Source organism: Chiloscyllium punctatum, chromosome 9 (genome assembly GCF_047496795.1).
Source record: "Chiloscyllium punctatum isolate Juve2018m chromosome 9, sChiPun1.3, whole genome shotgun sequence".
Taxonomy (NCBI): Eukaryota; Metazoa; Chordata; class Chondrichthyes; order Orectolobiformes; family Hemiscylliidae; genus Chiloscyllium; species Chiloscyllium punctatum.
This window is the reverse complement of record NC_092747.1, coordinates 18,624,053-18,647,155: the sequence shown is the minus strand read 5'-3', so window position 1 is coordinate 18,647,155 and position 23,103 is coordinate 18,624,053. Positions and strand designations below refer to the sequence as shown.

The 23,103-nt window shown below is 42.4% G+C and overlaps 1 protein-coding gene across 2 annotated transcripts in view; it reads right to left on the bottom strand.

Annotated features, from left to right (window-relative positions):
* The window catches only part of slc9a7 (solute carrier family 9 member 7), a 147,443-nt gene that overhangs the window by 27,095 nt on the left and 97,245 nt on the right, over positions 1–23,103 (bottom strand). The window contains exons 10-14 of one of the 2 annotated variants that reach the window (XM_072576958.1): positions 22,287–22,400; positions 20,631–20,742; positions 20,058–20,211; positions 13,656–13,715; positions 8,388–8,451 (exon numbers count right to left, since the gene is read on the bottom strand). In XM_072576958.1, the coding sequence (XP_072433059.1) occupies positions 8,388–8,451; positions 13,656–13,715; positions 20,058–20,211; positions 20,631–20,742; positions 22,287–22,400 (504 nt within the window). The remainder of the gene's footprint in view (positions 1–8,387; positions 8,452–13,655; positions 13,716–20,057; positions 20,212–20,630; positions 20,743–22,286; positions 22,401–23,103) is intronic. The other variant, XM_072576959.1, reaches the window with a different exon arrangement.

Below are 23,103 nucleotides of genomic sequence, written 5' to 3'. Positions count from 1 at the left end.
GCCTCCATCACATTTCCATTAAAAGTTCATTAAATGTTGCCAGAACAGGCAGACAGAGCTTTAAATAAGAAGGCAGTATTCCAAGCCTGAGTTCTGAAGAAGGGTCACTCAACCCCAAAGGTTAACTCTGCTTTCTCTCCACAGATGCTGCCAGATCTGCTGAGCTTTTGCAGCAATTTCAGTTTTTGTTTCTGATTTACAGCATCGGCCATTCTTTTGGTTTTTCTTTAGTATTCCAAGCTTCATTAAAAAGGGTCAGAGTGTAGAAAAGCAGCGAGGTCCTGCTGAATAGGATGCTGGTTAGACCTCAGCTGCAGCACCGTGCACAGTCCTGGATGCCACACCATAGGAAGGATTGAGTGCACTGGAGGGAGTGCAGAAGATGTTTATAAGATTGGCCCCAGGGGTCAAACATGACAGTTTGAGACCAATTGAAGTTGGGACTGTTCTCCTTGCAGGGAAGAAGGCTAAGATGAGAATGACTAGTCGTGTAACATATTAGATAGAGAAAAATTGTCCCCACTTGTAAAAGGACCAAGAGCCATTAGCAGAGTTTCGAGTTTTTTTGCAAAGATGAACCTGGATGTGAACAGGGATTGTCATGCCAAGTTTCTTGGGAGACTCTAGAAGGAATGGCGTGGGTGGAAAGAAAAACAAATATCTGCCAAATGATAGGCTGGGTAAGAGTAGAACTGAGCATGGGCAGTCTCACTGAAATGGACAATAGAGGAGAGAGCCATTTCAGTTGGATAACATGGCCACGTGTGTCAAAGGCTGCAGACAGATCAATAAGAGTTCCAGTGCAGGTAATGGCATAGCAGGAAATGTCACTGGATTAGTAATCCTGAGAATAGAATTAATGCTTTACAGTCACAGGTTCACCTCCACCACAGCATTTAAATTTAATGAATAAAATCTGGAATTGAAAGCTACTGTTGATTGTTGTAAAAAATCCATTTGGTTTAACCATGTTCTTTTGGGAAAGAAATCTGTTGTCTTATGACCCCAAAGCCACAGCAACACGATTAAATGTCCTCTGCAACGGCCGAGCAAGGAGAGGACAGTTAGGGATTCGCAAAAAATACTGATCGTGCCTGAAGCACCCACATTCCATGAAAGAATAAGACAAAATATTTTCAGAAATCTTGACCACAGCGGCTGTTCAGTTGAGGAGTCTATTCAAGAGTGAGATTTGTAAAGCACGAAGGAAATGTGGAAATGTGGAGTTGTGGGGTACTATTATAGTACCGATACGACTATTTTTTTACTATTGCCTTTCTCTCATATCCAAAAACGCTGTTACACGTAAATGAACATTTTAGTTGTTTTGTTTTATTTAACCTATTTTTCTAATCAACCTGTTCAGAGTTGTTATTACATACCTCTGGAACAAGTGGGACTTGAACCTGGGCTTCCTGGACTGGGATGGGTACATTACCACTGCATTGCAAGTTTACAGGAATCCAGATTCCCTAAGTGATTTACAAGTCTCAGTCTTATACTGAAAGTTTTTCTTTCATCACCAAATCAGTGGTATTTCTTCCGTCTATTAAACTCCACAAGTAAATTTCCGGTGTTTTGCAAAGCCTGTACAGGGCTGAGTGAGTTGTTAGACAAATTCACAGGGCAGTTAAGAGATTGTAGTGCATCCAGAGTCACCGGTCAGCCAGACCGGGTAAAGATGGAAGATTTCCTTATTTAAAAACAACTTTAGTGAACCAGATGGATTTTTAAAAAAATGGTTTCATGGATGCCATTTGGCTAGCTCTTAATTCAATTTGAATTTGAATTCAAATTTCACTCACTACTGTTGTGGGATTTGAACTTCTGTTCCCATAATGTTACAGTGACATTACTATGATGCCACTACCGCTCCCTCAACCATGATCTTATTGAATGGTTTAGAAGGCTCATATAGGGGCAACACCTGCATCATACCTCTTAGAGTCAGAGTCATAGAGATGTACAGCACGGAAAGAGACCCTTCAGTCCAACATGTCCATGTTGACCAGATATCCCAACCCAATCTAGTCCCATTTGCCAGCACTTGGCCCATATCTCTCTAACCCTTTCCTATTCATATACCCATCCAGATGCCTTTTAAATATTGCAATTGTACTAGCCTCCATCACTTCCTCTGACAGCTCATTCCAAACACACACTCCACCTTATGCATGAAAAAGTTGCCCCTTAGGTCTCTTATATCTTTCCCCTCTCATCCTGAACCTATGCGCTCTAGTTCAGGATTTCCCCCACCCCAGGGAAAAGACTTTGTCTATTTATCCTATCCATGCCCCGCATGATTTCATAAACCTCTACAAGGTCACCCCTCAGCCTTCGAAGCTCTAGGGAAAAACAGTCCCAGCCTATTCAGCCTCTCCCTATTGCTCAAATCCTCCAACCCTGGCAACATCCTAGTAAGTCTTTCCTAAACCCTTTCAAATTTCACAACATCCTTCTGAAAGGAGGGAGACCAGAATTGCACGCAATATTCCAAAAGTGGCCTAACCGATGTCCTGTACAACAGCAACATGACCTCCCAACTTCTGTACTCAATACTCTGACCAAAAAAAGGAAAGCATACCAAACACCTTCTTCACTATCCTATCTACCTGCGACTCCACTATCAAGGAGCTATGAATCTGCACCCCAAGGTCTCTTTGTTCAGCAACACTCCCTAGGACCTTACCATTAAGTGTATAAGTCCTGCTAAGATTTGCTTTCCCAAAATGCAGCACCTCACATTTATCTAAATTAAACTCCATCTGCCACACCTGAGCCCATTGGCCTATCTGATCAAGATCCCGTTATAATCGGAAGTAACCTTCTTCTCTGTCCACTACACCTCCAATTTTGGTGTCATCTGCAAACTTACTAACTATACCTGCTATGTTCATATCCAAATCATTTATATCAATGACGAAAAGTAGATCATCCTTAAAAGTGAAGGTTATGTACCAAAATTATATGGGGGATGTCATTTAAAGCTGTGATTAAAATCATTTTAGCATGGTGATGGAGTGGGAACTACAGAACAAGGGATTAAGTCAGTGATATACTAATGAGACAGTATACGTCACTGGAAGTGACACAATGTCACTCAAGTTTGCTCTCTCTCCTGCAGTCTCATGGCAAGATGGAGTCACAAGACATTCCTCAATAAAGTTGGTGTTTTCCTTCCCTCAGTAGTGTGTTAACATGCAGTATGGGCACAATTAGACAAAGAGTATCCCCTGGAGGATTCAAAACATGAAGTCATTAAAAAACTGGGTCTGGATTTGGGAGGGGATAACCAGCAAAAAGACCTTTGGTGTGGACCTACAGAAATTGGGGGAGAAAATAAATGAGTATTTTGCTCAGTATTTACTGTGGAAAAGGATATGGAAGATATAGAATGTAGGGAAATAGATGGTGACACCTCGAAAAATGTCCATATTAAAGAGGAGGAAGTGCTGGACGTCTTGAAATGCATAAAAGGCGGATAAATCCCCAGGACCTGATCAGGTGTAACCTGTGGGAAGCCAGAGAAGTGATTGCTGGGCCTCTTGTTGAGATATTTGTATCATTGATAGTCACAGGAGAGGGGCCGGAAGACTGGAGGTTGGCAAACGTGGTGTCACTGTTTAAGAAGGGTGGTAAGGACAAGCCAGGGAACTATAGACCAGTGAGCCTGACCTCGGTGGTGGGCAAGTTGTTGGAGGGAATCCTAAGGAACAGGATGTAGATGTATTTAGAATGGCAAGGACTGATCAGGGATAGTCAACATGGCTTTGTTCGTGGGAAATCATGTCTCACAGACTTGAATGTGTTTTTTTGAAGAAGTAACAAAGAGGTTTGATGAGCAAAGCAGTAGATGTGATCTATATGGATTTCAGTAAGGCGTGCAATAAGGTTCCCCATGGGAGACTGGTTAGCAAAGTTAGATCTCATGGAATACAGGGAGAACTAGCCATTTGGATACAGAACTGGCTCAAAAGGTAGAAGACAGAGGATGGTGGTGGAGAGTATTTTTCAGACTGGAGGCCTGTGACCAGTGGAGTGCTACAAGGCTGGATCCTTTACTTTTTGTCATTTACATAAATGATTGGGATGTGAGCATAAGAGGTACAGTTAGTAAATTTGCAGGTGACACCAGAATTGGAGGTGTAGTGGACAGCGAAGAAGGTTACCTCAGATTACAACAGGATCTGGACCAGATGGGCCAATGGGCAGCAAGTAGCAGATGGAGTTTAATTTAGATAAATGCGAGATGCCGCATTTTGGGAAAGCAACTCTTAGCAGGACTTATATACTTAATGGTAAGGTCCTAGGGAGTGTTGCTGAACAAAGAGACCTTGGAGTGCAAGTTCATGGTTCCTTGAAAGTGGAGTCGCAGGTAGATAGGATAGTGAAGGCGGCGTTTGGTATGCTTTCCTTTATCGGTCAGAGTATTGAGTACAGGAGTTGGGAGGTCACATTGCGGCTATACAGGACATTGGTTAGGCCACTGTTGGAATATTGCATGCAGTTCCGGTCTCCTTCCTATCAGAAAGATATTGTGAAACTGGAAAGGGTTCAGAAAAGATTTACAAGGATACTGCCAGCGTTGGAGGATTTGAGCTACGGGGAGAAACTGAACAGGCTGGGGCTTTTTTTTCCCCCTCAGTCGGAGGCTGAGGGGTGATCTTCTAGAGGTTTACAAAATTATGAGGAGCATGGATAGGATTTACAGACACTCTTTTCCCTGGGATCAGGGAGTCCAGAACTAGAGGGCATAGGTTTAGGGGGAAGAGGGGAAAGATATAAAAGAGGCCTAAGGGGCAACTTTTTCACACAGAGGGAGGTACATGTATGGAGTGAGCTGCCAGAGGATGTGGTGGAGGCTGGTACAATTGCAACATTTAAAAGACATCTGGATGGGTATATGAATAGGAAGGGTTTGGAGGGATATGGGCCAGGTGCTGGCAGGTGGGACTAGAATGGGTTGGGATATCTGGTTGGCATGGACGGGTTGGACTGAAGAGTCTGTTTCACATGCTGTACATCTCTATGACTATGACTCTATCCTTTGAAGAAGAAATAGAAGTTCAAGATTGTATGACAACAGTGGCCAAGTTAGGAGCAGGGGATAATACCTGAGCAGTAGCAAAAACTGTACTCAGGGTAGACTTCAACTTATTATTTTTAAGTGAGACAGATAACCCTCACCATATGATGTCTAAGTTCCCAAACCCGCACTTAATATTTGATATTAGTGAGCAGGTTAAAGTAATATATTGTACCTCTCCAATTTCTGGGTCCACCTTTCCTATCATTCCCAAGTTTGATGTTGCAATCAGTTTTCCATCCTATTCTAGCACTAAATCAGCTGAAACCAAAGTCTCAAAGGATGTACATTCCTCTACCATGTCCATAAAGGAAACATACTCTGGGATCACACACCATCCTGACTTGGAAGCATATTCCTTCATCATTGTTGGGTCAAATTCCTGGAGTTCCCACTTTAACAGCACTTTAACCCAATCACACGGACTACTGCAGTCCAAGAAGGTACCTCACCACTACCTATTCAAGGGCAATTCCAGTTGGAGAACATATGCTGGCCTTACTAGCAACTCATGAATGAAAGAAAACTGCACTGATCACTTAATGACACAAAGTTAGCTTAAAGTTTAAACTTAGCAACACATCCAAAGTATAATGTAATAAAAAACACATTTTCAGTGGTTTCTTAAATGGCAGAGAACTCCTCCTCCATTTCCTGACATAGCGTGTTTTCAAACTGCAACTACAGAATGGAATGACTTCAATTACTGTCTCTCATTTAGTGCTATCTCAAGGGCATTTTTGCAGTACTTATAGCATCAATGAGCTTCAGAGCTGGAATTTTAAACCAGCTTCAACATGTATTATTAACGTTGATTTCTTTTGAAGTTGTAGCCGAGGGCATAGAACAAACCTGACATCGGAATAATTTATGTCAGCATCACTAGCTGAACCAGAAACATATCAAAATTTGTTTACCCATGTGATCGGTGGAACTTGAGAAAAAGCCTAAGGTAGACTAAAGTGAAATTTAATTTGAACTATAACTAACAATAGCTTCTTGCATGGCAGAGAAGAAGTGTGTTTGGAGCAACAGGATAAGAGCAGTACATTGCTGCGGGGGGGGGAAAGCTTGAAGCATTACTGTGCATAATCTTTTAATTTCAACTTGCTATTTAAAAAACAAATAACTTTTCTGTATCCAAAACAGAGGGGGCAGGAAGATGGCAACTGTTTCAACGAGCTTGGTTATCACTGGGCAGAAACAGGTACACTCTCACTGAGGACAGCTATGTCTGCATCTGCATGTTCAGATCACTTGTGAACATGCCATTCCTACTGATGTAAGTGTACATCTTCTATAAAAAGTTAACATTGTGACTTTAATCTTAAAACAAAATCTTCTCATGGGCCTCATGTAAAAGTGGATCCCAGTTCCTCAGACACTAAACTGCATTGTCGTCAGCCATTACTTACAAACAATTACTATAGTTATCACTTTCCACCATCAATCCAACCCACCTCATTCACTCTTGAAACTATGAATATCCCTCGATAAACAAAAGTCTATCCATCTCTTTCTTGAAAATTTTAGTTGACTGACCATTTTGATAGGGAAGTCTCAAACTTTTCATACATTTGATTTAAGAACAGTTCTTCCTAATTTCCCTTTGAAAAAGCTCGGCTCGAATTCCTGGACACCCCTAGCAGAGGGAACAGTTTCTCTGCATCAACTTTATCAAATCCCTCAATAATTTTAATCCTTGGAATAGATCCTTCAATTGTTAAACTTTAAATGTTCCTACTTTGTAATTATTCTTTGTGAACCAATCACATCCTTCACAGAAAGAAACCAGCTATTCTTATTGGTCTGTCTCATACCATTGAGAGGGACTCATTAGATACCCCAGTAAGGAAGGGAAACTTGGGATAGACAATATAAATGAAACTGGTCAGGGATGTTCATATCGTGAGAATGAATGGAGTGAATGAGAAGATAAGAAGCTACAGTAGGTTCAAATGCTTTCACCACCCACTGCTGACACAATACAATACAAAACAACACAGGCCCTTCAACCCACCAAGCCTGTGCTGATTCCTAATTCTTATTTAGACTTGCTACTTATTGCCCATATACAGTTCACCTTCCATTCCTGTGTCTATCAACATAAGCTTTGACCGTTGCTAACGTGCCTGCTTCCACCATCTCCACTGACAGTCCATTCCAAGCATCACCACCCTCTGCGTGAAAACTTTTCCCTGCATTTCTCCCCTAAACATTCCCCCTCTCACCTTGAACCTGTGCCCTCTTGTAGTTGACCTTGCTGCCCTGGGAAAAAGCCTCTGACTATCCACCTATCTATTCCTCACATAATTTTGTGGATCTTTCTCAGGTCGCCTCTTAGCCTCCATCTTTCCAGTGAAAATAATCAGAGTTTATCAAGTGTCTCCTCATAACTAAAACCCTCCAGACCAGGCAACATCCTGGTGAACCTTCCCTGCATCTCTCAAAGCATCCACATCCTTCTGGTCGTGTGGCGACCAGAACTGTAATATTCCAAATGTGATCTAATTGAAAGGTTTATTCATCTGTGATTAACTTGCCAACTTTTATAGTCGATACCCTGGCCAAGGGAGGCAAGCGCACTGTATGCCTTTTTGACCATCTTATCCACTTGTGTTGCCATTTTCAGGGTGAAAGTGACATGGTCGGCCAATGATCTGCTTGCCATCACACTTGAGTGCACCATTTGGAACATAGTCAGTTGGATTTCAGGAAAAACAGGCCGAGAATTTGTGACATTCTACAGAATGTTTGTGAGCAAATGCCACTTGTAAGGAAAGCTCAGACAGGAAATTGAGCTGAATCGTAGATTTGAATCCAAACCAAGCTGAATCATCATAGTTACAAGACTGCTCTTGATTCCTTTGTTTAATATTCCTTAAAGAGTATTCAGATACAACAAAGGTTCCCACACAGTGATCTCTCACAGACAGCTGTGACTTGCAGCACTGGATGGAAATTGCTATATATGCAATTTATAATAAAATCTATTGTGCTACTGTCTTGCTCTTTCTAAACCATGGCCATAATAAAGTAAATGTTGCCTTTCAGAGCATTCTTATCGTACAGTGCTGCTGATTGCTGAGTGTTAAAATTAAATGAAGCTCCAGGAAAAACAAAGGAGTCATTGTAAAACATCACCATCCACATGTTCAAACCCTCAGCATTCTTTTATTTTTGCTTCCAGCACAGAAGTGAACTCCCTTATTGATCAAAATACATTTTCTGCAAGTATTCAGCTGACGAGACAGACTTAACATCTACAGCAAGATGTTTTCATAGTTCCCAGATTACTTACACCGTGCATCACTTGGAAACTGTCAGTGTTGGGAGCCGGATCCTGATCTGGATCAACTCCGACTCTGAAAGAGAAAGAGGGTAGTAAAATAAGTCAGGAGATAAACAGTAAATTGAATTAAAGACTGGTTTAGTGATATCTGCATCTCTCTGATCATCCTAAAAGCATTGAAAAGATCCAGTCTCCACACTGAAAAGTTTCTAATAATAAAAGAAGGACAGGCCCCGAATTTCTCTTTTGCAAGATGAGTGTGCGGGTAATTGGTAAAAGGAGAGGAAACTGTGTGAAATCAATCACATTTGGCATCACATGGAAACCTGAAAACTCAGTTTTTAATCAATACTCAAGATGAAAAATCATTTAGGAATCATTTTGAACTTGATTTGAATTAAGCATGTCACGCAGAATGAATGTCTGCAGCTTGTAGTATACAGCAGGATCTTTGAAGCAACTGGTTCCCAGTTGTGGACACTCGCACTGACACTATCATGTCACTGAAGATGAAGGAGAAATAATTTATTCTCTCTGTGAATAGCCAAAAGGCCACATGTAGTGGCTGGTACTTAAGTGTGTACATGTGTGTGTCACACTGTGTGGTCTAAGCTGCAAGTTCAGTGCTAAATATAACAACAACCCTAATCAAATAGAGACTGTGGAAGATTGTCAGGCTTAGACAAACAAAGCAATGTGCAAGTAAAGTTGAGTGAAAAAAAGCACATGCAGCTTCTTCCTAATTGCTCCAAATTCCCTGTTGCATGGAATCAGACAGCCCCTTTAATCTCTTGTGGCTCTTTGAGCAGAACTAATACATTTGCATGACCCTACAATTGTCCTGTGCCTGTGTAATTTGGAATAGTCTGCAGAAAGGAAAGAGATAAAGTGTCATCAAGGTCAAGTCTGTGTTTATAGCACAAATAAATCTCACAACAGAACAAGAGGACTATGGGAGGAAACTGGAGCACCTGGCAGAACCACGCAGACATGGGGAGAATAAGCAACCTCCACATAGCCACTGTGCTGCCCCTTATTACTGCCATTAGCCTTCGTTACCGAAACTGCTTTTGTAGTTACTGAAGGTGAGGAACGTTGGTGCAAATGAATGGATCACTTTCCATTTCAGGCACCCATTTTTAACACCTCCCACCTTGGTCAATGACATAGTTAGATGTAGAGCAGAGCTGCCTCCTACTCTGTCCTAATGTCACTCTGACTACAACAGGTGGTGTCTATACTACACATCCTGAAGCTGATCTGTGAAACAGTGCCAAATTAAGGACCGTTTACTGATTGCCAATAGGCACAACAGGAAGCCCAAACTCTACTCTCTCCCCACCTCCACCCTCCTCTAGCTTATCTCTCCATGCTTCAGGCTCACTGCCTTTATTCCTGATGAAGGGCTTTTGCCCGAAACGTTGATTTCGCTGCTCGTTGGATGCTGCCTGAACTGCTGTGCTCTTCCAGCACCACTAATCCAGTATGAGAAAAAGGTTAACCCATCATCAAGGGTGGGTTTGAGCTGAGATTCTCAGAGGAAAGCTCCTGCCACCATTCTTCCTCATTCTTCCGAAAAGTATTTATATCATGTAGAGATGATGTCGCCAACTGTGGCTCAGTGGATAGTGCTCTAGCCACTGACTTACAACATTCTGGGTTCAAGCCCCATCCAGGACCTGAGGACAAAAATCCAGGCAGAGACTCCAGTGCTGCACAATGAGGGGTTGTGCTTTAAGAGGCATTGTCCATTGCGTGAGCCAGCAAACCTTGTGTAAAAAGATCCCACTATACTATTTTGAAGAAGAAGATGGAGTTATCCCTGCTACCCTGGACAAGGTCTGTTTTTTTCATCAACATCAGAAAGACAGATTACTTGACTATTACATCTTATAGTACATTTCTGCAATTTGGGTGAAACTTGAAAGGGTTCAGAAAAGATTTACAAGGATGTTGCCAGGTTTGGCGATTTGAGCTTTAAAGAGAGGCTGAATAGGCTGGGGCTGTTTTCCCTGGAGAAGAGGCTGAGGGGTGACCTCATAGAGGTTTATGAAATCATGAGGGCATGGATAGGGTGAATATACGGGGTCTTTGCCCTGGGGTAGGGAAGTCCAGAACTAGATGGCTTAAGTTTAGGGTGAGCAGGGAAAGAATTAAATGGGATCTAAGATGCAACTTTTTCCATGTAGGGGGTGGTACGTGTATGGAATGAGTTGCCAGTGGAAGTGGTAGAGGCTAGTACAATCCCAACATTTAAAAGGCATCATATAAAAGAATAAATGAATAGGAAGGGTTCAGAGAGATTTGGGTTAAGTGCTGACAAATTAGGACTAGATTAATTTAGGATTTCTATTTGGCATGGACGAATTCGACCGAAGGGTCTGTTTCCATGCTGTCCATCGCGATGACTCGGAATGGTTTTTGAAATAAAGGCAAGTGGTGATGGGTTAGTGCTGCAAAAGGTTTGCTTTTTAAACAAAAAAGTCATTCTGGAACAATGATATAAACATATCCATTTCAACAACATACATGATTATAGTCAAGTGCCTGGTGGACTCCTGTGATGTTAATAAAATTGAGTGTCTATACTTTGAGTTTACGACAGGCAGTGTAAACACATTTAGCCTAAAACCAGCTGTTTTGACTTCAGTGCAGAAGGAACCAAAAGTTTGTTTCTCGAGGGAAAAACGTTCACTTGTAGGAGATGCGTCAGTTCAGTTTAATTCAGTAGAAAGGGTTATTGCAGCAGCAGCATTTTACTAGCTTGTGAGGCTTCCAAGCCAGGAGTGTTTGGGATAGAAGTTGAGTCAAGTCTCTAATGGATCGAGTTGAGAAACAGGTTGAAGTTTTGTTTTAATGTTTGTGTCAAGGACTTTAAACTATAAACATGAATGGGTTGTTTTCTTTCATGCAAGAAACTCAGGTTTTCTTAAAAGAATATCTTTAGCTATGTGTTTCAATAACTAATTGCCATGGTTATTAAGTAATCAAATTAAAACTATGATCAATCAAGTCAGTTTCATTCTGGAATCAGTCTTGTCCAGTATTAACATAAACTGGAATCAGAACAAACAATATAAATGTCAAGTCTTTGTATTTAGACAGTATCTGTAACTTTGCCTCACAGATCCTGGCTGTTGGAATCCACCACATTCCAACACTCACCACAATTGCCTGAAGATGAACATGCAGTTGTTTGAATAGCTTTTTACAGGCTGGACATTCACTACTTAATGGTCTGGGAAGGTTTGTATAGGCCAGAATGTTCACCTCCAGCATTGAGGTATCAACATCTCGGATTGTTGCAATCCAGAGCCACCATTGTCTTGCCACCAACTCTTCCCCACTGAGTATAGACACAGCATCCACAACATAGAGACGACAAGGGAAGGTGGTGCATGGGAACACCATCACCTCCAAACCACTGGCCACCCCAACTTGGAGAAATATCACAGTTCCTTCATCGTCATTCAATCCATACTAACAGCACAGTGAAAGGGCCTTCACCACATGGGAATGGAATGGTTCAAAGCAGAGGTACAACAATGCAACCTTGAAGGATATAACAATTACGAGACTTGCTGTTGACACCTAGAATAAACTTTGAAAAGAAAGACAATTCAGAATGCTAGCCTGCCTTGGACAGAAGACCCGTGAAACTTCATTTTCAATGGTTTATATATTTTCTTCCCAGAGGCACTGCTGAACTCCAAATGCCAATAGTCTGAATGGCAACTGTCAGACTGTCCAAAACAGCATTTATTTTTCCTTCAAGGAAAAGGTTTCCATTTAAATAACCATCCAATACCCTCTGGATGCCTCAGTTCACTCAGTCTCCACAACACTTCCAAGGCAGTGCATTCCAGATCTGAACTATTAGTTGCATGAGAAAGATTTTTCTCACATCACATTGTCTGATTTTGAAAATCACTTTGTATGAGTCTTCTGGATCTTTTTCTTTTTACGAGCAGGAACAGTTTCTCCCTATTAACCCTGTCCAGCCCCTCAAGATTTTGGAAACCTCTATCAAACCTCCTCGTTTTCTCCAAAGACAACAGCCCCAATTTTTTCAATCTACCCTTATAGCTGATGTTCCTCATCCCTGAAACCATTCTTGTAAATCACTTCTGCACTCCCTCCAATGCCCAGAACTATACACAATGTTCCTGTTGAAGTCTAACATCACCTCTTTTATCTTGTACTCCACTCTCCGATATATAAAGCTGACCACACATTTTGCTTTATTTACCAAGCTCTCCACCTGTGCTGCCAACCTTCATTGATCCATGCACATATACACCAAGGTCTCTATGCTCCTGCACCCCTTACTCATTCCATGACTGTCAAATGTGAACTGATTGGAGTTAAATGTTGTTAGCTCCCCTCCCATCACCAGTTTTCCAAATTTTTATGTCTCTCAGCCAACATGTGCAGAACGATAACAAAGCGTTTGCATGTGTCTCTGTCTGCAGAAAAGATCTTGGGGAAGTGGTCAGAAATGAGGGAAAGAAAAGGAGAGAAGGAAAGATGCACAAGTTTAAATGGCTCAGAACTGAACCCAACAGCTTTTGCCTACTTCTTCTGACAGACAGACCTCTCCACACAGGCTTTTGGCCTAGCTTGTTGGGTGAAGCATAATTTTTCAGCTAAATATTTTATGCTAATTCTTTGGCCTTTTCAATAATGCAGACAAACACTGAAGAGATGATAGAACTTTGTGGGCCATATTTCATATATCATTTTGATTTTCCCTTTTACTGCATTCGAGAGTGTTGCAATGGAAACACCGTCAGTGACTAGGGATTTGGGGAGCGGGGTGGCATGGAGGCCTAAAAGTACTTAGGGTTTGATTTGATTTGATTTGATTTGTAACATGGATTCCAACTCCCCAAAGAGCTCCTCTCTTGGTCTCATGCTTACAGGAAGAAACAGCCCAATCCGTAAGAAATCGAAGCAACACAGAAGAAAAGCGAAGACAAAACGAACGAGCATGTAGACACACGGCACAAGTATTGCCAGGCAGCTGGGAAAGATTGTTTGCACTAGTTGACGGGAGAATGATACAGGGCCTGCTCCACACAGGCCGAGAAAAGTAGAGATTTGATTATATTACATGCCCTCCTTTTTAAGAAGCAAACCATAGGCATTCAGGGAAAGCCAGAAGTGCAAGAAGCAGGCTGAAGTCGGATTATAGGACATTCAAGGATTAGCTGGCACTGGAGAAAAGAGAGAGTGGTGTTAATTTCACAGCACACTGTAGCCAGCTCTGTGCATCACCTGAAGTAGCTCCAGTGATCATCAGCCAGATCCTCTGCTGAAGGAACCCGGTCACCAACTCTGGGGGTGGCATAGCACAAGAAAATGTCAGAATTACCTCGGCACAAACTCAGTAAACACCTACCTCGTAGACCCTAACAACCCGCTTAGAAACAGGTGTAACCATCCAACACACAATAGACTCTTATAGCAAACCTGACCCTCCACAATGTCTTTCCAACAAGGCTTACATCCTATGGAAGTTCTTTTTTAAAGAAGAAAGCCAGTAACACGAATAAACAAAAAAAAAAGGGTGGTGAAACGGTCTTTGGCTTTTGTCTAGTTCCCTCGGATAATCCCTAGTTTTGGTTTCTTCATTCAAGGTACATGTTTGTCTCTGGCTAGGTCATAATTTATTGCTTCTCTCTCATGGGGGCACAATCCCTGTGTATATTTAAGGCTGGGATACGTAGATTCCTGAGGAGTAGGGGAATTGTGGCCTAAGGTGAAAACACAGCAAAGTGGATATGAGGAATTTCAGATCAACCAGGATCCTATTTAATAGGGGAGCAGGCTGAATAGTTCTTCTTTCTTATGATCTAATGATCTAGATATTTCGGCACAAAGGAGGCTGCTTGGTCCACTGTGCCTCCATCAGCTCATTAGACAAGCATCATTACCTTGGGCCGATCTCATGCTTTTCCCCCATACCCTCCTGATATTTGTGGCAATTACTGGAGTTCCTATCCTTCCTTTTTCCCTTCAAAAGAATCTCACCTCCACCCCATGCATCTGTCAACGCTGCACCAGTGGCATCTTCTCGCAAGTACACAGGTGAAGACACATTATATAATCTTGGAATCTTGTAAAAGGGTCAGTTGAGCTGAATCTGCCTCTCTGAAACAGCTACTAATTTGTCATACTCTTTAATTACAGACCTACAGATTTTTTTTTAAAAAACAAATTTGTAATTTCTGAATTGGGGGCTGTTTAGCTCTGTTAGTTTAGCTGAATAGCATTGGGTTCAGGATGATGCCAACAGCACGGGTTCAATCCTTGTTCCAGCTGAGCTAGATGTGGGACCTGCTTCTCACCCGGACAGCGGAATGCATTGGCAAACACCGATTGTGGAAGAAAAAAAAACCTACTGTGAAAAACCTACTGTGAAAACACCACATCAACAGATGACAAACAAAAGCCCTTCAAAGAAATGAGAAGGCCAAAGATGTGCAGGGTAGGTAAATTGGCCATACTAAAATTGCCCCATAGGTGTCTGGAGATGTGCAGGTTAGGTGGATTAGCAATGGTAAATGTGGGATTTATGGGGATAGGGTGGGGAGTCCTCAATGGGCTGAACAGCCTCTATATAGGGTTTCTATGACGACTGTTTTTGATTGTTCAAGTTGACAAATATTAGAACTAGACAATAGAATATCTGGGGCACCAGTTATCAAACCCTTCCACGCTAGGCCAGTTAGAACACTGTGGGTTACAGAGCTGGCCTGTACCTGCCACTCTGTGGGACTTTAGAAGACACCGTTTTTCTGCCATGGCTCTGCGTTGTCTAGAAATTGGATCGAGATGGCCAAATCTCTTTTCAAACGCAAGACTTCTAGTCATCCTCAGCATGTGGAAACTTTCAGATGGTCAGCCTGGATAATTTTGGTCCCACAGGCTGGACTACAACCTTCCAAAAGTTCCTCAGCCTTCACATATGCGGTTTGACACGTTGCATTCCTTCAATGGCTAATCATCATCCCCAGTTCTTGAAGGAACTGCCTACACTCTAAAGGCTGGTCTTAGAGACAGTCAATAAAAAAGGAACCCACAGATAATTATATAATGTGACTTCTATCAGACTGACCACCTGTAGGCGCAATAAAAGGGAAAGTTTCCCTCGTTGCGTCAAGATCAATGAAGCCTCCTCAGCAGCTGCCAGTTGTTTTGTTGAGAGTTCTGTGCGGTCCCAGCACTATGGACTGCACCTTGTAAACCTGCTAAAGCTGAACAGATTAGGCATGAGTGCTGTAGAGCCTGCAGCTGTCAAAATCCAAGACGCTGGAATTTTCACAGTAAAATTCCGTGCCCTGCTCTCTAAAGAAAGATTTTAGTGACCTTATATGGTTCAGTTGCAAATCTTGCTCAATAAAACTCCTGTGAAGCACTTATGGACTGGAAAGATGCTATACAACTACAAACTGTTGTTGGGTATTTGGCCCTTTGGTATAAATGTGGCGAATACAGAACACGGGAATCTAGGCTGCTCATGTAAAGTCCTTTAGAAATGGTCCTGACCTAAATTAGGATGTTAATACCATTTTCATCAGTGCAATGTCTACTCCGTGAATGAGACAGCCCTGTTTCACAGACAATATATCAACTTATTTCTGATCTCAAGGTAAAGTTACACCTAATATGTTGGTGTTGTCATAGTGAAGCTGATTGTAAGGTAGATTTGGCATATAGGTAGCAACTGAAAATTGCCCCTAGTCTCCTTGACTCCTCGCAGGTCAGTTACTGAATTCCCTTCATATTCAGAAGTCAAAATGCAGACCAAAGGGCTCCACAATAAATTAAAGAAAAACACACAAACAGCAAAAAGTGAACGTTAAATGATGAGGTGGGAAGGAGACAATCAAATTCAGTGCAGTTTGCAGGTAGAAGGACCTGCAAAAGGAAGTGAAAAAGGTTAAAATCAGGATGACACAAGTCACGTTTCAATGAACCAGTTTACGAAACATTTGAAGGCTGTTCAACTTAAGAACAATTGTTCTAGATCAATTTATAATTTGCCATTCGGCGAAATACTGGGATTAAGAAATCACCCTTCTATAGGAAGGATATTGTTAAACTTGAGAAAGTGCAGAGAAGATTTGAGGATGCTGCTGGGACAGAGGGTTAGAGTTATAGGGAGAGGCTGAATAAACTGGGGCAGCTTTTCCTTGTAGCCTGAGGGTTGAGTTTAGAGTTTTATATATATCATGGGGGGGGGGGGGGATGGATAGGTGAACAGTCACAGTCTTCTTCCCAGCAAAGGGGAGTTCAAATCTAGACAGCACAGGTTCAAGGTGAGATGGGAAAGATTTAAAAGAAGGACCTGAGGGGCAACATTTTCACACAGAGAATGGTGTGTGTTTGGAACAAGCTATCAGAGGTAGTGGTGGAGGCAGGTACAATTATGATATTTAAACGGCATCTGGATGGGTGTATGAATAGGAAGGGTTTAGAGGGATATGTGCCAAATGGGAATAGATTAATTTTGGATAGCTGTTCAGCATGGAAGTGTTGGACTGAAGGGTCTGTTTCCGTGCAATATGAATCTACAGCTCCACGATTCCTAGAATAGTTATTCTAAACAAATCTTCGAGTCCAGATAAGTTGTATTGCAGGCTGCTGTGGGAGATGAGGGAAGAAATTACAAGGCTTTGACCCAAATTTTTAATTACTATCTGCTCAAAGGGGGGAGTGCCAGAGGACTGGCAGATAGCTAATGTGGTTCCACTTTACAAGAAGGGTGGCCGAGATAAACTAGGGAATTACAGAACGGTGATTCATAGTTGGAAAACCATGGAGAAAATTCTGTGGGAGTGACTTAATCGCCACAAGGAGAGGCAAGGTTTATTAAGGATAGTCTGTATGGCTTTGTCTCAGAGGGAGGTCACGCAAAACAAATTTGACTAAATTTTTTTTGAGGTGATCAGGTGAGAGAGAGAGAAGGGTAGTACAGTTGATCTCATTTATATGGATTTCAGCAAAATCTTTGACAAGGTCCCCTGTGGGAGACTGATAAATATGGTACAAGCGCCCAGGATCCAAGGCAAGATGGATTCAAAATTGGCTTGATTGCAGAAGAAGGATTTGTATAACTGAAGGCCAGTGCCCAGTGATGTACCACAGGGATCAGTAATGGGTCACTTATTGTTCATGATATATACAAATGATATAGAAGAAAATGTTGTTTTTGTGGGGGTGGGGGGGGGGGGGGGGGTGTGGAGAGGAGCAGAGATGATAACTAAGTTTGTGGATGGCACGAAGATTGGTCGAGTAGTTGACAGTGAGAAAGAAGGTCTTGAGTTACAGGAGGATATCGATGGATTGGTCAGATGGACAGATCAGTAGCAGATGGAATTTAAACCTGAAAAGTGAGAGGTGATGCTCTTTGGAAGTAATAACAGGCTAAAAGGAGTATTCGATGAATGGCAGGATACGAAGAAGCTCAAAGGAACACAGGGATCTTGGGATCCTTTTCCAGAGATCCTGGAGGGTAGCAGAACAGGTTAGTAGAGACGTTAAGGTGACCTATGGGATATTTGCCTTTCTCATTTTAGGCATAGATTTTAAGAATAGGTGGTTACTTTGGAGCTGTACAGAACTTCTGTCAGGCCACAGCTGGAATACTGCGCACCACAGTGTATGAAGGATGTGATTGTACTAGAGGGCTTGTAAAGGAGATTAACCAGAAGATTGCCTGGGATGGAGCACTTTAGCTATGAAGAGAGGCTGGATAAGTTTGTGTTGTTTTCTTTAAAGCTGAGAAGGTTGATTGAGATATCTAAGATATTCAAGGGCATGGACAGAGTGAATAGAAATCAGTTGAAAGGTCTATAACAAGGGGACATAATTCTAAGGTGAAAGGCAGGAGGTTAAAAAGGAGATGTCAGGAAAATCCCAGGTGGTGGTGGGATCTGGAACGTGCTGCCTGGGGATGGTAGTGGAGACAGGAAACCTCAAATCTTTAAGTAGTACTTGGATGAATACTTGAAATGCCATGACATTCAAGGTCATGGGCCAAGTGCTGAAAAATGGGACTAATGCAGATTAAAGCGTCATTTTTGTCAGTGAGGACTCTTTGGGCCTTTTCTGTACTATCTGTTTCTATGATTGTGTGAATCTGTTTGAACAGGTTTTGGCACACATTATGTGGCAGGTGACACTTGAACCCAGGCCTCCAGCTTCAAAAGATAAGGATAAGACTTCAGCGCCAGCTAAAAGCAGACAAAAATTAATCTTGGTAGTCAAAGTTGATTTTGCACTTCAGTGGAATAGGACAACCTGACAGATGAACAACACCTGATGAAGGAGCAGTGCCCCAAAAGTTAGTGCTTCCAGTTAAATCTGTTGGACTATAATCTGGTGTGAGATTTTTAATTTAGACAGATGAACTTAGTTTCTGCTGGAATAGTTTTTTTTTAGGTGCTTATCACCATCTGCTGTTCAGTTAAGGAAATGCACCAAAGCCGTTCACAAGTCAGATTCCCCCATTGCACAATACAGCAGCAGATACCTTTAACACATACAATTTCACTGAGAGACAGGATTTGTCTAAAAACAGTGTGCATGGTAGTCCCATGAAATAGAGCTGATGCTTTATGGCAAGAGCCTGCATGTGAAGTCTTTTGACATAAGAAGGCTATTACACTGTAGATTACCACATGAATCTGGCTGACCAGGAACCTTTCCCACTCTTTCCACATGCCATGGACATATTAGAAAGATTTACCGGATGATAATCAACCCGTGTAGCCATTTGCGGCACATATTTCATAATCATTCAGTCCAGAGGTCGGACTTGAACCCAGAATGTCTGTTCCATGAGTAGGGATGCTGCAAAACCTCCCTATCAAGATCAAAGACAGAAGTTGCTGGAAAAGCTCATCAGGTCTGGCAGCATCTGTGCTGTTAACATTTCAGGTCCAGTGACCCTTCCTCAGAGCATTAACTTTGATTTCTCTTGACTGATGTTGCCAGATCTGCTGAGCTTCTCCTACAACTTCTGTTTTTGTTTCCAATTTATAGCATTGGCAGTTCTTTTGGTTTTTCCTTAGCAAGATGATGAGTAATGGGCAGTGGAGTGACACTAAAAAAGCACTTCTAAAGAGCCAGCATTGATGTGATGGGTCAAATGGCCTGATCCTGGACTTGATTGTTCTAAACTTCCAGGCTTCACAAGTAACCCATCGGATCTGACTGTATGAAAACAGGCCATTTGGCCCAACAAGTCCACATTGACCCCCTGAAGAATATCCACCCAGACCCATTCCCCTACCCTATAGTTACCCCTGACTAATGGGCAATTTAGTATGACCAATTCACCTAGCCAGCACATCTTTGGATTGTGAGAGGAAACCTGCACAGACACGGGGAGAATATGCAAACTCCACACTGACAGACAGTCACTCAAGGCAGGAATCGAATCCAGGTTCCTGGTGCTGAGGCAGCAGTGCTAACCACTCAGCCAACTTGCCACCTAATGTAGAAGAAAATTTGGAAGCAAATAACTTCAATGGTTCTGTTAGATCCAGAAAAAGGTGGATTCCTGGTTGACTGAACTGTCTATATCTTAAAAGCGCAGAGCAGCACATGGAAGACAAATCATAGAGTAACAAACCATGCAAAGCAGCCATAATGATGTTCTATACTGACCTAATACGTAACCATGACAATGTTGGCGTGGTGCCTCCACCAAAGACCCAGACAGTGAAAAAGACAATAAGGAGGGTGGTGGTGAACATCATTTGTCTGGCATATGTGGCGGTGTCTCGGATGGCAAGGGCAAAGGCCATGGCTCCTCTCAGACCTGCAGGAAGAACAAAGGTCATGCACTGAGGTATTCAACAATCACTGAGTAGTCAGGCCCATCGGTAACTGTATGATGGACACAGGACAAATCGAGAAGCTGGTAGGTGGTCAACTATGGGCCCCAGTGGGTATCACCCTTGCCCTCAGAATCAGAGAGCAGTAGAGATCAAGACCCATGACAAGGTGTGAGGAAGGGTCACTGAAACTTCGGTTTTTGTTTCCCATGAAAGGGAATTGACCAGATATGGCAGCATGGTGGTAACATCACTTGACCAGCAATCCATAACTTTGGCTAATGCTCCAGAGTTCAAATCCCACCATGGCTGATGGTTGACGCCGAAATTCAATGAACAAATAAAATGCAATTGCCGTGAATATCTGGTGTCCTTACCCAGTCTGGCCAACATGGAACTCTACCTGCAATCATCATCATGTGTTGGAAATTCCAGCCAATCTTGTGCTTTCTGGCCAAGTTTAGGAAAAAAGACAGTGGGTAAATGTTGGCAGCTCTTCCCAGCAAAATAGCAATCTGATCAGCAACAGCGGTTAAGGAACTTGAACAGCTAACGATGGCAAACATTACACTGTAGAAAAGGCACCTAACAAAAACAGCAGCACAGAAATTAGCCATTCAGCTCAACAGGTCCACATTGATGCAAACTTGTTCAAACTCATGCAGAGTCCAGATGGAATAGAAAGGGACAAACCGTCCCATTGGTGGAAGAGTCATGAATTAAAAGACTCTTCAATAACTTATAGTTATTGACAAAGAGTGACATGAAGAAAACATTTTAAATGAAAAGAAGCGAGTTTTTGCAATCTGGAATACATCAACTGTGGTGGAGGCAGATTCAATCTCAGCTTTCACAGGGAAATGGACAAGCACCTAAAAAGAAACAAATTTGCAGGGTTTTGGGCAAACAGCAAGTGTAGCTGAAATACTCTAATCAGAGTTGGCATATTGGACCAAATGGCTGCATTCGGTGCTGTAACCTCAAAGTCAAAAGGTGCCCTTTATACTCCTTTCTCCCCCATGTACTTGTCCAGCTTTCTCTAAAATGTATCGTACTACTTGGCTCAACTACACCTTAAGGCAGTGAGTTCCACATTCTCGCCACTCTGTGAAGAAGTTTCTCCTGAACTCCCTGAGGCTATTTGTTACCTATATTTATGGCCCTCAGTTTTACACTCACCACAACCAAAGTAAACACTCTCTCCATGTTTACCCTCTTAAACCCTCCCAGAATTTTAATGGCTTCTATCCTTTGTCCCCAAGTGTTTTTCTCCCCAATGAATGTGTAAGACATTTCCTTTGGTTAGCAAGCAAACCAGAAAGCAGGTAAGAGAGGGAAAGTGATAGCAAGGAAGGGAGAATACCTTCTGAACAGGCTTGTTGATTGTTAGCAGTGCATGGAAAAGCTAGCCTAGAAACAAACCGCTGAAAAGCCTACCATGAAAACAGCACGATCCTACACCCACTTGAGTTTAGAACAAAAGAGATGATCCTGGAACTGCCTCCCCAGAAGCACTAGATGTACCTGCACCCCAATGACTACAGTGTTTCAAGAGGGTAGCTCACCAACAACTTCCCAAAGTAGGGACGTGTAATAGATTACTTACAGTGTGGAAACAGACCCTTTGGCCCAACAAGTCCACACTGACCCGCCAAAGCGAAACCCACCCAGACCCATTCCCCTACATTTACCCCTTTACCTAACACTACGGGCAATTTACATTGGCCAATTCACCTAACCTGCACTTTTTCTTTGGGATTGTAGGAGGAAACCGGAGCACCTGGAGGAAACCCATGCTGACACAGGGAGAATGTGCAAACTCCATCCACACAGAGTCGCCTGAGGCGGGAATTGAACCCGGGTCTCTGGCGCTGTGAGGCAACAGTGCTAACCACTGTGCCACCGTGCCGTCCATAAATGGTGACCTTTGTAACAATGCCCACTTTCCATGAACTAATTAACAAAAACAAATTCTTGCACAATTAATATGGAGCAAATCCCAACTCTATTACAACAAAACTCCATCACAAACCTTGCAGAAATTTCAAGTAAAGGATACAAAGGCGCCCAGAATGAAGATGGGGTTAAAGATGTGATTCTGAAATGTAAACAGCGCCAAACCCATGTAGGAAAATATGAAGTTTTCAGCCAAGAAATTCAGAACTTCAAATAACTGCAAAAGATGACGACATTAATGTAAATGATAATGTATTTCAGTTTGAAACCTTTGTTATGAGATGTACATCATATGCAGCACGGTGATGAAATCCATTTTACTTATCCAATTGTAATATAGAAGCCAGCAATCTTAGAATATTGTAACATTCACAGAACTGGATATTCCAATGGTTGCTAGATGGCTATATTCAAACATGACTGGGAACAAGGGTGGGACTTGAGGCTTTCAACAGACCACTCAAAACAGTTCAAGGACAATTCAAAAGCTCACAGGCAGGTGGGATCAAGAGACAGTAAAAACATTATAAAGAAACAGAATCAGGCTTGTGGTTATACACTGTTGCTGTTTAGCTGAATTGCTGAGAATCAGATTCATAGAATCCCTGCAGTGCAGAAAGACGCACTTGGTTTCTCCACATTGACCCTTCAAGAGCATCTCACCCAGCCCCACCGTCCTACCCTGTCCCTGTAACCCTGTATTACCCATGGCTAATCCAACTGCACATACCTGGACCCTATGGGCAATGTAACATGGCCAATCCACCTAACCAGCACATCTTTGCACTGTGGAAGGAAATTGGAGCACTCGGAGAAAACCCACAGGGAGTGTCACAGGGAGAATGCCTGTATGGAGTCTGCACTGTCGACGGAGGCTGGAATCAAACCCAGGTCCCTGGCACTATGAGGCAGCAGTGCTA